Source organism: Salmo salar, chromosome ssa02 (assembly GCF_905237065.1).
Source record: "Salmo salar chromosome ssa02, Ssal_v3.1, whole genome shotgun sequence".
Taxonomy (NCBI): Eukaryota; Metazoa; Chordata; class Actinopteri; order Salmoniformes; family Salmonidae; genus Salmo; species Salmo salar.
Window position 1 is genome coordinate 55,192,831 of NC_059443.1, and position 14,078 is coordinate 55,206,908.

General features: G+C 42.8%; 1 protein-coding gene across 2 annotated transcripts in view; it reads left to right on the forward strand.

Annotated features, from left to right (window-relative positions):
• The window catches only part of LOC106588199 (alpha-1,6-mannosylglycoprotein 6-beta-N-acetylglucosaminyltransferase B), a 162,913-nt gene that overhangs the window by 51,084 nt on the left and 97,751 nt on the right, over positions 1-14,078 (forward strand). For both annotated transcript variants that reach the window (XM_014176958.2, XM_014176968.2), the window contains exons 3-5: positions 4,242-4,392; positions 9,962-10,071; positions 12,970-13,046. In XM_014176958.2, coding sequence (XP_014032433.1) covers positions 4,242-4,392; positions 9,962-10,071; positions 12,970-13,046 — 338 coding nt within the window. The remainder of the gene's footprint in view (positions 1-4,241; positions 4,393-9,961; positions 10,072-12,969; positions 13,047-14,078) is intronic.

Sequence of the window (14,078 nt, forward strand, 5' to 3'; positions counted from 1 at the left end):
CCAGAGAATCTTGTTTCTCATGGTCTGAGAGTCTTTTGGTGCCTTTTAGCAAACTCCAAGTGGGCTGTCATGTGCCTTTTACTGAGGATTGGCTTGCGTCTAGCCACTCTATCGTAAAGGCCAGATTGGTGGAGTACTGCAGAGATGGTTGTTCTTCTGGAAGGTTCTCCCATCTCCACAGAGGAACTCTGAAGCTCTGTCAGAGTGACCATCGGGTTCTTGGTCACCTCCCTGACCAAGACCCTTCTCACCCGATTGCTCAGTTTGGCAGGGCGGCCAACTCTAGGAAGAGTCTTGATGGCTCCAAACTTCTTCCATTTAAGAATGATGGAGGCCACTGTCTTCTTGGGGACCTTCAATGCTGCAGAAATGTTTTGGTACCCTTCCCCAGATCTGTGCCTCACCACAATCCTGTCTTGGAGCTCTACGGAGAATTCCTTTGACCTCGTGGCTTGGTTTTTGCTCTGACATGCACTGTCAACTGTGGGACCTTATATAGACAGGTGTGTGCCTTTCCAAATCATGTCCAATCAATTGAACTTAGCACAGGTGTACTCAATCAAGTTGTAGAAACATCTCAAGGATGATCATTGAGCTAAATTTCAAGGCTCATAGCAAAGGGTCTGAATACTTATGTAAATAAGGTATTTCTGTTTTTTTTATACATTTGCTGAAATGACTAAAAAACGGTTTTCGCTTTGTCATTATGGGATATTGTGTGTAGATTGATGAGTAGAAAACTGCATTTAATCCATTTTACAATAAGGCTGTAATGTAACAAAATGTGGAAAGAATTAAGGGGTCTGAATGCACTGTATGCACTGAAGAAATATATGAATGCAACATGTAATAATTTCAAAGATTTTCCTGAGTTGAAATTCATATAAGGAAATCAGTCAATTGAAATAAATAAATTTAGGCCTAATCCATGGATTTCACATGACTGGGCAGGGGTGCAGCCATGGGTGGGCCTTGGAGGGCATAGTCCCACTCACTTGGCAGCCAGGCCCACCCACTGGGAGCCAGGCCCGGCCAATCAGATTGAGTCGTCCCCCCCGAAACGATTCCCCAGGTGAAGAAGCCGGATGTGGAGGTCCTGGGCTGGTGTGGTTACATGTGGTCTGCGGTTGTGAGGCCGGTTGGACGTATTGCCAAATTCTATAAATCGACATTGGAAACAACTTATGGTAGAGAAAATAACATTCAGTTCTCTGGCAACAGCTCTGGTGGACATTCCTGCAGTCAGCATGACAATTGCACGCCATCTCAAAACATGAGACATCTGTGGCATTATGTTGTGTGACAAAACTGCACATTTATAGTGGCTTTTTTATTGTGTCCAGCACAAGGTGCACCTGTGTAATGACCCTGCTGTTTAATCAGCTTCTTGCTATGCCACACCTGTCAGTTAGATGGATTATCACTAACAGGGATGTAAACAAATGTGTGCACAACACTTGAGAGAAATTAGATTTTTGTGCGCATGGAATTTTTCTGGGATTTTTTTATATCAGCTCATGAAACATGGGACCAACACTTTACATCTTGCGTTTATATTTTAGTTCAGTGTATATAGTTCCAATGGTCCAGTTAGTTAAAGCATGGTGGATGTGTAGTACATGGGGATGTGTGAAACTTACTCCTCAACCTGAAGTTTCCCAACTTTCGCCAGTGAAGAGCTAGCTTTTTGTGTTGCACCGACTGGTAAGGCGGTCACGTGTGCTAGCATCCACCATAGTGTGCTAGCAAGACAGAGGTCCTTGGTGTGAGCTGAATCAGGAGGTGGTACTCGCACACTTGCAACACCAGGGTTGTGGGTTTGACTCCCTGCAAGGACCACATACTGTGAATACCAAAAATATATTTTCTGTATTTCACTTTAGATAAACCCACCTGATAAATCATTATTATTATACTATTATATTTTCCATTTCTAAAGCCCTTTTAAATCCTTCAAGATACTTTTTTCACATTGTGTCAGTGAAGGTTTGCAGAAAAGGTATCTTATTCATCTTCAGAATATTTGAGTTGCATTCTAATCGTGTAAATGGTATATCAGTCAGTCTGGCCCAATGTGTTGTCTGGCTGTGTTTTATATATACAGTTGAAGTCGGAAGTTTACATACACCTTAGCCAAATACATTTAAACTCAGTTTTTCACAATTCCTGACATTTAATCCCAGTAAAAGTTCCCTGTTTTAGGTCAGTTAGGATAACCACTTAATTTTAAGAATGTGAAATGTCAGAATAATAGTAGAGAGAATTATTTATTTCAGCTTTTATTTCTTTCATCACATTCCCAGTGGGTCAGAAGTTTACATACACTCAATTAGTATTTGGTAGCATTGCCTTTAAATTGTTTAACTTGGGTCAAACGTTTCGGTTAGCCTTCCACAAGCTTCCCACAATAAGTTGGGTGAATTTTGGCCCATTCCTCCTGACAGAGCTGGTGTAACTGAGTCAGGTTTATAGGCCTCCTTGCTCGCACACGATTTTTAAGTTCTGCCCAAAACCTTTCTATGGGATTGAGGTCAGGGCTTTGTGATGGCCACCCCAATACCTTGACTTTGTTGACCTTAAGCCATTTTGCCACAACTTTGGAAGTATGCTTGGGGTCATTGGGGTCAGCTTTAACTTCCGACTGATGTCTTGAGATGTTGCTTCAATATATCCACATCATTTTCCTCCCTCATGATGCCATCTATTTTGTGAAGTGCACCAGTCCCTTCAGCAGGAAAGCACCCCCACAACATGATGCTGCCACCGCCGTGCTTCACGGTTGGGATGGTGTTCTTCGGCTTGCAAGCTTTCCCCTTTTTCCTCCAAACATAACAATGGTCATTATGGCCAAACAGTTCTATTTTTGTTTAATCCGACCAAAGGACATTTCTCCAAAAAGTACGATCTTTGTCCCCATGTGCAGTTGCAAACTGTAGTCTGGCTTTTTTATGGCGGTTTTGGAGTAGTGGCTTCTTCCTTGCTGAGCGGCCTTTCAGGTTATGTCACTATAGGACTCTATATTTACTTTGGATATAGATACATTTGTACCTGTTTGCTGCAAAATCTGCACAAGGTCCTTTGCTGTTGTTCTGGGATTGATTTGCACTTTTCACACCAAAGTAGGAGACCGGTATGACAGCTGCGTGGTCCCATGGTGTTTATACTTGCGTACTATTGTTTGTACAGATGAACATGATACCTTCAGGCATTTGGAAATTGCTCCCAAGGATGAACCAGACTTGTGGAGGTCTACAATTTTTTTTCTGAGGTCTTGGCTGATTTCTTTTGATTTTCCCATGATGTCAAGCAAAGAGGCACTGAGTTTGAAGGTAGGCCTTGAAATACATCTACATGTACACCTGCAATTGACTCAAATAATGTCAATTAGCCTATCAGAAGCTTCTAAAGCCATGACATAATTTTCTGGAATTTTCCAAGCTGTTTAAAGGCACAGTCAACTTAGTGTATGTAAACTTCTGACCCACTGGAATTGTGATACAGTGAATTATAACTGAAATAATCTGTCTGTAAACAATTGTTGGAAACATTACTTGTGTCATGCACAAAGTAGATGTCCTAACCGACTTGCCAAAACTAAGATTTGTTAAAAAGAAATTTGTGGAGTGGTTGAAAAACGAGTTTTAATGACTCCAACGTAAGTGTATGTAAACTTCCGACTTCAACTGTAGCTGTTGTCTAAGTAGATTGACTGTGTATATGACCTTGGGTTGTCTAGCCAGCAACCACCAAATAATCCTGTAAAGAGAAGTGGAACAATCAGAGCATAAAGTGGATAAAGTGCCTGACCTTACACACACACGCACGCACGCACACACACACAGTGTCTGCACCCACGACCTCTCTGATTCACCAGGGTGAAATAAATACAGCCGTGGTTACACGTAATTGCGGGGAATGTCAACATTAGTTCCACTTCATAGTTTCATAACTCAGGCCTTTGCGGCAGTGTGTACCATTATAAATTATACTCTAGTTGTAGGAAGTCTGGGAGTCAGTGTTTGAAAAAGGACATTAATTAATGTATTAGCCTAAGCTAGGCAGGCAAAGTATGCTGCTAGCACAGGAAGCTAAAGGGCAGTGAGAGAAGGATGCTTACTTAATGATGTGAATTGGAGACTGGGCTCAGCTAAATAGTGAACGTTCCACGCTCTCTTGTTATTGGGCTTTTATCGATTGTTTACTACCTCACTCTTTCTCTCTCTCTTTCTCTCTCTCTGTAGTGATGGGGGGAGTGGAGTCTCGTGGGGTGCTTAGGAAGATCAGTGACATGCTGGAGGTGATCCTGAAGAGGATGGACAGCCTCTCCAAACTGGACAACAGCACCACCAGCGACACCCGCCGCCTGGATGAACTCAGCTCGGCCATCAACAGGTACGGTCTGGATGGAGTGGTGGGCATAGGACAGGCATCTACCTTCCTTGTCTTCCCTTTTTCTCACTCACTCCTTCCTCCTCTCTTGTTGCCCGTCCTCCTCCATGCTCTTGTTTGTTTTCTTCTCGTCAGTTCTTCCTCCATTTCTTCCTCTTCTTTTTCCTCCTTTCTTGTTATTCTCTTCATACCCTTTTCTTTCTCTCCTCTTTTGACTGCCAGGTAGTCTTGTCTGCTCTCAGCAGCTTTACAAGGTCAGGGTTGTCTGACCTTGTCGCTACCTTCTTCTAAGCACAGATCCACTTTCAGTCCCTCTGTTCTGCCAATATCCAGTTTGACTGTCTGTGCTCTCTATTCAATCCCTTTTACTGCATTTCACATCCAACTTCTAAGGGTCAAATCAAATCAAATCAAATGTATTTATATAGCCCTTCGTACATCAGCTGATATCTCAAAGTGCTGTACAGAAACCCAGCCTAAAACCCCAAACAGCAAGCAATGCATGTGAAAGAAGCACGGTGGCTAGGAAAAACTCCCTAGGAAAAACTCCCTAGAAAGGCCAAAAACCTAGGAAGAAACCTAGAGAGGAACCAGGCTATGAGGGGTGGCCAGTCCTCTTCCTGCTGTGCAGGGTGGATATTATAACAGAACATGGTCAAGATGTTAAAATGTTCATAAATGACCAGCATGGTCAAATAATAATAATCATAGTAGTTGTCGAGGGTGCAACAAGCACGTCCGGTGAACAGGTCAGGGTTCCATAGCCGCAGGCAGAACAGTTGAAACTGGAGCAGCAGCACGGCCAGGTGGACTGGGGACAGCAAGGAGTCATCATACCAGGTAGTCCTGAGGCATGGTCCTAGGGCTCAGGTCCTCCGAGAGAAAGACAGAAAGAGAGAAAGAGAGAATTAGAGAGAGCATATTTAAATTCACACAGGACACCGGATAAGACAAGAGAAATACTCCAGATGTAACAGACTGACCCTAGCCCCCCGACACATAAACTACTGCAGCATAAATACTGGAGGCTGAGACAGGAGGGTAACGTAAACTCTGTGGAAGATACAGAAAGATACACAGACGAGAGATACATGCATAGTATCTATAATTTTCTTTAAGGACATTCGAACATGCTTTCATACTTGTATTCGTTTTTCAATAGGACAGTGACAGGACAGACAATGAAAGAGGAATGACAGCTACTGTAGGAAGGCCAAGGGTAGGAATGGAACATACAATGGGCTGAACCAAAGCTCGAACCCTGTTGCCGTGGGGCATACATGCACGTGGTCCAGGAGCTGAGAACGTTACCGCTCGATCAGACTCCGGCACTAGAATCTCTCATTTCTATAGCCAACAGAATCAGGCCTCGTTAAATAATGCCAGACGAACACTTCAGTTCTGCCCTGCATGTGAAAATGGGAGCAGAAGGTGTGATATATATTGTCTGGCGCAGATGTGAACTTGAATCAATATCTGGTAATGTTCCACTCTTGCGTGAAGACTGTTTCACTCTACCTACTAATTTAAGCCAGTTTGCTACAACAGGAAAATATTCCTGCAGCAACAACAAATGTAATTTGTTATGTGGACTATAATTAACCCCCTAGAGTTGATTGACACACCAGTGCATCAATCTAAGTTACATAACAAAAAAAATCCCCATCAAAATCTGTCAGTTTAAGCTAAAGATATCTGTTTTTGTCACGGGCGTCGTATAGGGGACCAAAGCGCAGCGTGTTCGTAGTTCCACATCTTTATTTAACCGTGAAACTAAATGCAATACACCAAACACTTGAAATAACAAAACAACAAACCGTGACGCAGAGAGGAAAACACACTACTCAAAAATTAACAACCCACAAAACCAAAAGGAAAAACCCCCTACATAAATATGATCTCCAATTAGAGACAACGAGAACCTGCTGCCTCTAATTAGAGATCATCCCAATAACCCCAACATAGAAATAGAAATCTAGAAAACCCACATAGAAACAGAAAACAAGAAAACCACCCAAAATACCCCCTGTCACGCCCTGACCACTCTACTATAGAAAATGACCTCTTACAAGGGTCAGGACATGACAGTTGTTTGCATTGGATGTGTCTCAATCCCCCGCATCCGCCCATGTCGCACTTCCTCAACTGCGGTGAAAGGAGGCAGAGCTATAGTGGTGTTAGTCAGACCATGAGACATCCCGAAAATCTTCTCATGTAAACGTCTGTAGTGTCCGAACGGTTTCATCTACAGTTTAACAAACGGTTTAACCTTTGAACCCCACAAGTGTCAAGAGACCCGTCTAAAGTTGGTACCATCGATGTGCCAACTTCTGTTTGGTAGCTTCCGAACCGTTTGGGCTACAAACTAATGGGACAGGGGAGATTCTCACAAACACGATGGTGTTCTCCATTTTGCTCTACGAACCCTAAAGTGTCACAGGACTCTTCTGAAGGTAACTGTTTTAAAAAACGAATGAAAATATGAAGGTAGTTTTGTGCCTACCCCCAAAAAGAAGTTAAATATGTGTACAAATAAATAAATATCTATATACAGTACCAGTCAAAAGTTTATACACACCTCATGATAGGGTTTTTCTTTAGTTTTACTATTTTCTACATTGTAGAATAATAGTGAAGACATCAACACTATGAAATAACACATTGAAGAATCTAAAATATATTTGGATTTGTTTAACACGTTTTTGGTTACTTCATCTACTGTACAGTCAATGCATCTTTAATTACTAGAGGTAGTGTGAGTACAGTTACTCTGCTTTGTAATATGTCATTGGACCAGAACCCCTGAGTGGACCCCAGGGAGAGTTTGTCCCCAGGCAAGGTGTCCCTATGGCCCATAAGGCTTAGACCTCTGTGACTTGGTGATGTGCCCTCTAAAACACATGACCTACACCACCCTATGTATCTGTCACTATGGGACTGTACTAACAGACATGAGTAAGAAAGGGAGAGAAAGAAAGCGAGAGGGGAAGGGAGAAAAAGAGACTGAAAGAGAAGGAAAAGATTGATATGGAGACTGAGAGGAGGATAGTGGAGTGGGCACAGAGCAGAGATATGAAAGGGGGAACGAGAGAGAGAGAGATTAAGGTAAAATAAGAAAGACAAGCAATGCTGTGGTGGGGCAAAAGACGGAGGGAGAGAGAAAGAACCAGAGAGAGTTCTCCTGTGTTACGTGACGTCACGCAATCAAGCAATATCCCATCGTCCTCGGCCCATGCCTTATGAGGAGAGAAACCAAAATTGTTACAGAGACACATTAAAGGATAATTATGATGAAAGATTACAGGCGTATACATATTTTATGCACTGGGATGGCACGCTCTTCAGAATAACAGAGGCAGAGGCCACCTTTACTATGAAACAGACAAGCTAGAGAAGAGAGGGAGAAAAAGAGAGAGCAACATGAGGGAGTAGGGTGAGGAAATAGGTTCTGGTGATTCAATCATTCAATTCCGTTTCCTGTTTGGGTTTGTTTGGTTTGTTTCTTGTGTGTTCCCGGAAAAGGACTAACTTGACGGAGCGAACTCAGAGGGAGGGAGAGAGAAAAAGAGAGAGAAATAGAGGGAGAGAGAGAGAGAGAAATAGAGAGGGGAATCCAACAGCTAATGATTAAGTAATAGAAAGCGAGTGAAGTGGAGAAAAGAGAAAAGAGAGGGAGATTAAAAGTAGAGATGAGTGATGTAATAGGAATCACAGGCCACTGGAGCAGAGAGAGAGAGAGACGGGGCTTGTCCCCTCCACGGCAGTCGCCGACTCTAAATGTGTGAGTGAGCGTGCATGTGTTCCTCTCTGTGTCCTTTGTGCACCGCCATTAATCCTAGTGTGCACCGTCAGAGGGCTGTGCTCTGTGCTTTGGTCCCGTGCCCAGCCTAGCTGGCTTTAACCACCTCAGGTGAACCATCTAACCCCCTCAATGAGACTGTCCAACAACTCCCCTCCCTCCACAACCACTCTCCAAGACAAAGTGATTCCAAATCATCTGTTCTGCTGTTGGACACCAATCTAACTGGGCTTCTGGATGTAATTATTAGAGACACCTCAGGAAATCCATTTATTCTAGTCCAAGACAAAGACAGCTGTTCAGCCACTAAGGTGGGCCACTAAACTCCAGCAATTGTCTTTTGCCCATAGATAACGAATCGTGGCTGTTCTATGCCCTCTATTTCTTTCTGAATATAGATTACTGATTCGGTCTACTAAGCCTCTGCTTAAAGCTCCTGGCTGTACTTGTGTTGAACAGAGTCAGTATGCAGATGTAGGATCTTAATCTGATCACTCTTTTGTCGCTGGAAATGCAAACGTGTGGTGTATTTGAGTTTTAAAAGGCTTCTAAAGTTCACGCTTTGAAATTTCAGACTTGAGTTGGTGGGGGGGGGTCGGTGCTTAGCTGACATATGGAATTGTTTTTAGATGGTCATACTTTAGATCATTTAGCTATTTGATTTTGAATTTTAGGACCCCTTTAGGAAGAACATTTGGATTTGTTTAACACTTTTTTGTAAATAAGAATTTGTTCTTAACTGACTTGCCTAGTTAGATAAAGGTTAAATAAAATAAATACATTTTGTTCATATATGAAGTCACCACGTTGAAACGTCAATACGTACGTATAAAAACTATCAAGGATAAACACAATAAAGTCAAAAACATATTAGTACTATTATTCGCTAAATTAGGTCACTGCTTTTTGTATCCTTTACAGCTGTCTACAGCTTGTACTTTAAACCAGCCACAGTCTGAGAACACTAGTCTAGAATGAGTTTAATTTCCTCCTCTGAGACTGTTTCTCTTCTGTAGCTAACTCCCCATCACTGTGGACAGACAGTTAGTCAATTAGGCAGCTCAGCAATCTATCCTCTACCTCATTTATAGAAAGCACACACACTCAGTCTCCCTGATCCTCTCTCTGATCATTATCTGTTAGTGGGGGTTAATGCTGCCTGCTGACTGGGCAAAATAGTTAGAGGGTATTGCACACCTCTGTAAACTAAAACTCCTTCCCAAACGGCCCCTCCCTTCTCATCTGAACTGGGGACTGGTGTTAAATATGCAAGGGAGCTGTCTTATCCTGCAGAGGAAATTGTATTGGCTGTTACAGCAGGCGGTATGGGGCTTTTTCTATTTCACGCTCCAACCAAGTGCCTCACAATTAGCCTCTTCGCAGCCTGTTAACACTGTCTTACATCTGTAGGAGAGAGAGAAAGAGGGAGGAAGAGAGAGAGAGCACGTGCGAGAGAGAGAGCGAGAGAGAGAGAGTGACAGAGAGAACGAGAGAGAGCAACAGAGAGAAAGAGAGAGAGAGCGACAGAGAGAGCGACAGCGAGAGAAAGAGAGAGAGAGATGTATAAGTACACGCTCTTTACTCTGCTCAACTTTTATTAGCATTGTTAAGTCATCCAGTCAGATGGTACGGTGCGGAGTTTTACCCTCAGGTTGTTTGAGGTGACACTGATGTTGTTCTCTGTCTGTAACTACACAGTATGGGATCAAAGAGCAGCCCAAAGTATGTTTCTCACTTTGTATGATTGTGTCTTTCTGGTTTGTGTGTGTGCAGGTTCCAGCCAGCAGGCCTGGTAGAGAGGATCCAGGCAATAGCTCAGAACGTGTCCAACATGGCGGTCAGAGTGGAACAGATCCTCCAGAACAGCATGGCCGCCGGCAGAGGTACAACATTATAACACTAACATTACACACTGGGTTATTGCTGTTCAATACATATGGAACTGCCCATGCCTTATTCACATCATTGGGGTGGCCCAAACATTACTTTCTATGAACATTGCGCGGTTACAGCAACTATGGTGATAACTATGGTGGACGGCTAACTGAGCCAGCTCAGTGCGTCTTGGCTTGGCTCTGGTCAGTTTGGCTCAAGCAGTGTGAAAAGGTTCTTACCGCTCAATGAAAACACTAACCGCTGTAATCCTCGACGGGTAGTCAGAACATCAATTCCAAACTTTTAGAACGGCAATACACGTAAGACTTTTACACCTCAGATCTAAAACACAGCAGCCATTCAAAGTGCCACATGACAAGTGATTCGCGTATGAAATGAATTGGTGTGGGAAATAAAAGTAAGATCTTGTCTAATATAACAGATCAACAGTTCAGCCAGCCGTAGAGCCTTTCTTTATTCCCGTCTCCATTTTATTGCTTTCCCTCCACTGCTGTTGACTTCTTCTGTCCATCTCCTCCTTTTTTAATCAAATCAGAAATAATTTCGCTACAGGCACAGATGATGCCGATTGTGTTGAAACCACACACACAGGAAAACACACACACACACACACAAACACACACACACACGTGGGTGTTTATCAAGGGAACTCAATCGACAGTCCTTAATCAACTCCCTCCAATCCCCTCCTTCTCCCTCTCCTCAACCAACAGCAAAGTCGTTACCAGAGGTAATTAGTCTTATCTCCCTTTGTTTTAACGGTGAAGACGTGAGGGCAGAACCACAACCGCTTTTATTAATCACAGATGAAGACAAACCACACTCGGTGGACTTTATTGTGCGCTTCGACTCGAGCGCAACGGTGATTCATCTCGTGGCAGAGAGAGAGAGAGAGAGAGAGAGAGAGAGAGAGAGAGAGAGACGTGCTCGGAAGTTGGAATTCGCACCTCCCTCCCAGCCACCGTTTTTTTTAGTTTTCGCGGGGGCCTCGAGTTTTTATGTAATTAGTCCGCTGCACATTTAATATGGCGACGGTTATTATTATTGGAATCAAAAGGAACGCGTTGAAATCTTTTGTGTCGCTGGGAAATATGTGTGGCGTGTTTGAGAGGAGAGAGGCTTGAGGGATGGAGTGACTGAGATAGACAGAGACAAAGCTTTCATTAAACACATGGAAGCTGTCGGAGAATGTTTTGTTCCAGAGAGAGGACTATTTAGAGAGAGCGAGAGAGATCTAGAAAAATAGGTATGGGGAGATAGAGAGAGTGGGAGTGAGGGAGGGAGAGGAAGCAGGAGATAGGAAGGAGAGAGAGCGACGGCGAGAGAGAGAGACTGAGTCCAAGACCGAAACCTCATCAATTTAACTTCCTGTCTTCTCCCATCCATACTGCTGGAACTTTGAGTTTCAACTCCAGTCTCTCTTCCTGGCTGTAGGCCCCCAGCTGCAGGGAGGCAGTTAGCCAACTCAATGGACCAATTAATGCAGTGAGCGCAGCGTGAGTGAGCGGATACACATTGTACAGTTATCCCGGGAGGGGTGACAGCCGTGACGAGGGGTTGTATTTCTGGACCCCGCGGTGAACAGTGTGCACCAAAGCAGGCCGAATGTTGCATGGGAACTGATGGTACATATGGTTTGCTGAAAATGTTGTTAAATGTCTGTTTTAAGGATGTCTATTATCTTCACAGAATAAGTATTCTGTTGCTATTCAAGGTGATGTAGGCGTGGATCTTCCTTTAAAAGTGTTGAGCTTATGCCGCGACCGTTTGAGGTAGATGGTGGCAGATTGCGGTAAATTGCGTCGTTTTGGCAACAACGGCTGACACTTAAATCACGTGCCATATAATTCTGCGGCACCTTGCATGTTTGAGAGACATTTAGATACAATTTTATATTCTACACACAGCAATGCAACAGGTCGGCAATTTTTTTGAAGAGCCAAATCCCCCTTTTTTTGGCAACAATGAAAGCACAGCGTTGACAGGCTGTGCTGCAGTACGCCGCAACTTTTAAAGGAAGAACCACTGTAAGGCTTAACGAGTCTGTATGACTATGATCTGTTTTCTGTGTCTCCACAGTGTGTAACTATGATGTGTGTGTTCTATATCTCCATAGTGTTCTACTATGATGTGTGTGTTCTATATCTCCATAGTGTTCTACTATGATGTGTGTGTTCTATATCTCCACAGTGTTCTACTATGATGTGTGTGTTCTATATCTCCACAGTGTTCTACTATGATGTGTGTTCTATATCTCCACAGTGTTCTACTATGATGTGTGTGTTCTATATCTCCACAGTGTTCTACTATGATGTGTGTGTTCTATATCTCCACAGTGTTCTACTATGATGTGTGTGTTCTATATCTCCATAGTGTGTAACTATGATGTGTGTGTTCTATATCTCCACAGATTTCTACTATGATGTGTGTGTTCTATATTTCCACAGTGTTCTACTATGATGTGTGTGTTCTATATCTCCACAGTGTTCTACTATGATGTGTGTGTTCTATATCTCCATAGTGTTCTACTATGATGTGTGTGTTCTATATCTCCACAGTGTTCTACTATGATGTGTGTGTTCTATATCTCCACAGTGTGTAACTATGATGTGTGTGTTCTATATCTCCACAGTGTGTAACTATTATGTGTGTTCTATATCTCCACAGTGTGTAACTATGATGTGTGTGTTCTATATCTCCACAGTGTTCTACTATGATGTGTGTTCTATATCTCCACAGTGTTCTACTATGATGTGTGTGTTCTATATCTCCACAGTGTTCTACTATGATGTGTGTGTTCTATATCCCCATAGTGTGTAACTATGATGTGTGTGTTCTATATCTCCACAGTGTGTAACTATAATGTGTGTGTCTCTTCTCTTCAGCAGTGAGAGATGGCTCATCAGGCCAGTGTGAGGTACCCAGAGATCCCCGCTACCCAGACTGCCCTGGAAAAGTGGATGTGAGTTTCTCTCTGTCTGTCTAGCTAGGCTATAAGAGATTTTCCTGATATCTTATAACCAATGTTCCCTCCAAGCTCCCCAGGACTGCCGTGCAGAATAAATATCAGCCCGCGCACAGAAGCACAAGATTGAACTTCACTCAACTTTATAAAGTTTCCCCCCTTAGTTAACACTACACATTTCCCTTTATTGTGGGAATTGTGGTCGAATCAAAGCAATATTAGCCACTTTCAATGCAACATTCCGAAACAAAACAAAGAGATTTTGTTGTAGGTAGAACGCATCGGAGTAGGATTCTATTGCATTGACACGCTTGACTCAGCCCGTACTCTACACAGACTTGTGAGGCATAACCAATCAGAGCTGGAGTAGGCCTATATGCAAATAGACCATTGCCATATATGGATCTGTGCCGATCACTTTAAACTGGACTATGTTTACAGCATGAGTGGACTATGTTTACAGCATGAGCATGTTTTGAGATTAGAGAGAGCTGCATGTAGCCGTGTGTGCACATTTGTTCATATCCTTTGCTAGTTACTGAGTTATTAGCCCAGTTATAGATAATTTGTAGTCAGCAATGGGGGAGTGATTGCTTCCTATAAGAGCACAAAACATGTGCATTTCTAGACATCTTTGAAAATTGAGTCAAGTAAACTGTATTTTTTTGGCCTTAAAGGGACTTGAATAAACTAAGTAGCCAATAGGCAGAGGGTAGCATAATTTGTCTGATTCTCTGTAATAATGGTATTGGAATAATAATGCATTTTATTTTGTAAAGAGGTTTCTTGTATCCAACAACATTTTCAGTCACCTCCTTGTCTGAAGGACAAGTGGATAAACAGGTTAAATGTGAAGTCCTGCATGTTTTTTTTCAAATGTGTCATGGAATGCAAACATACCTTGAACACCGCACATTGGCTGCTACTGTAGGCTGAATGATAGAACAACTATTTCCATGTTAAAATGCTATGGGATGCATTTTCTCCATTGTTTTTGATGGTAGGCCACTCTGGTAGGCCTTCATTACG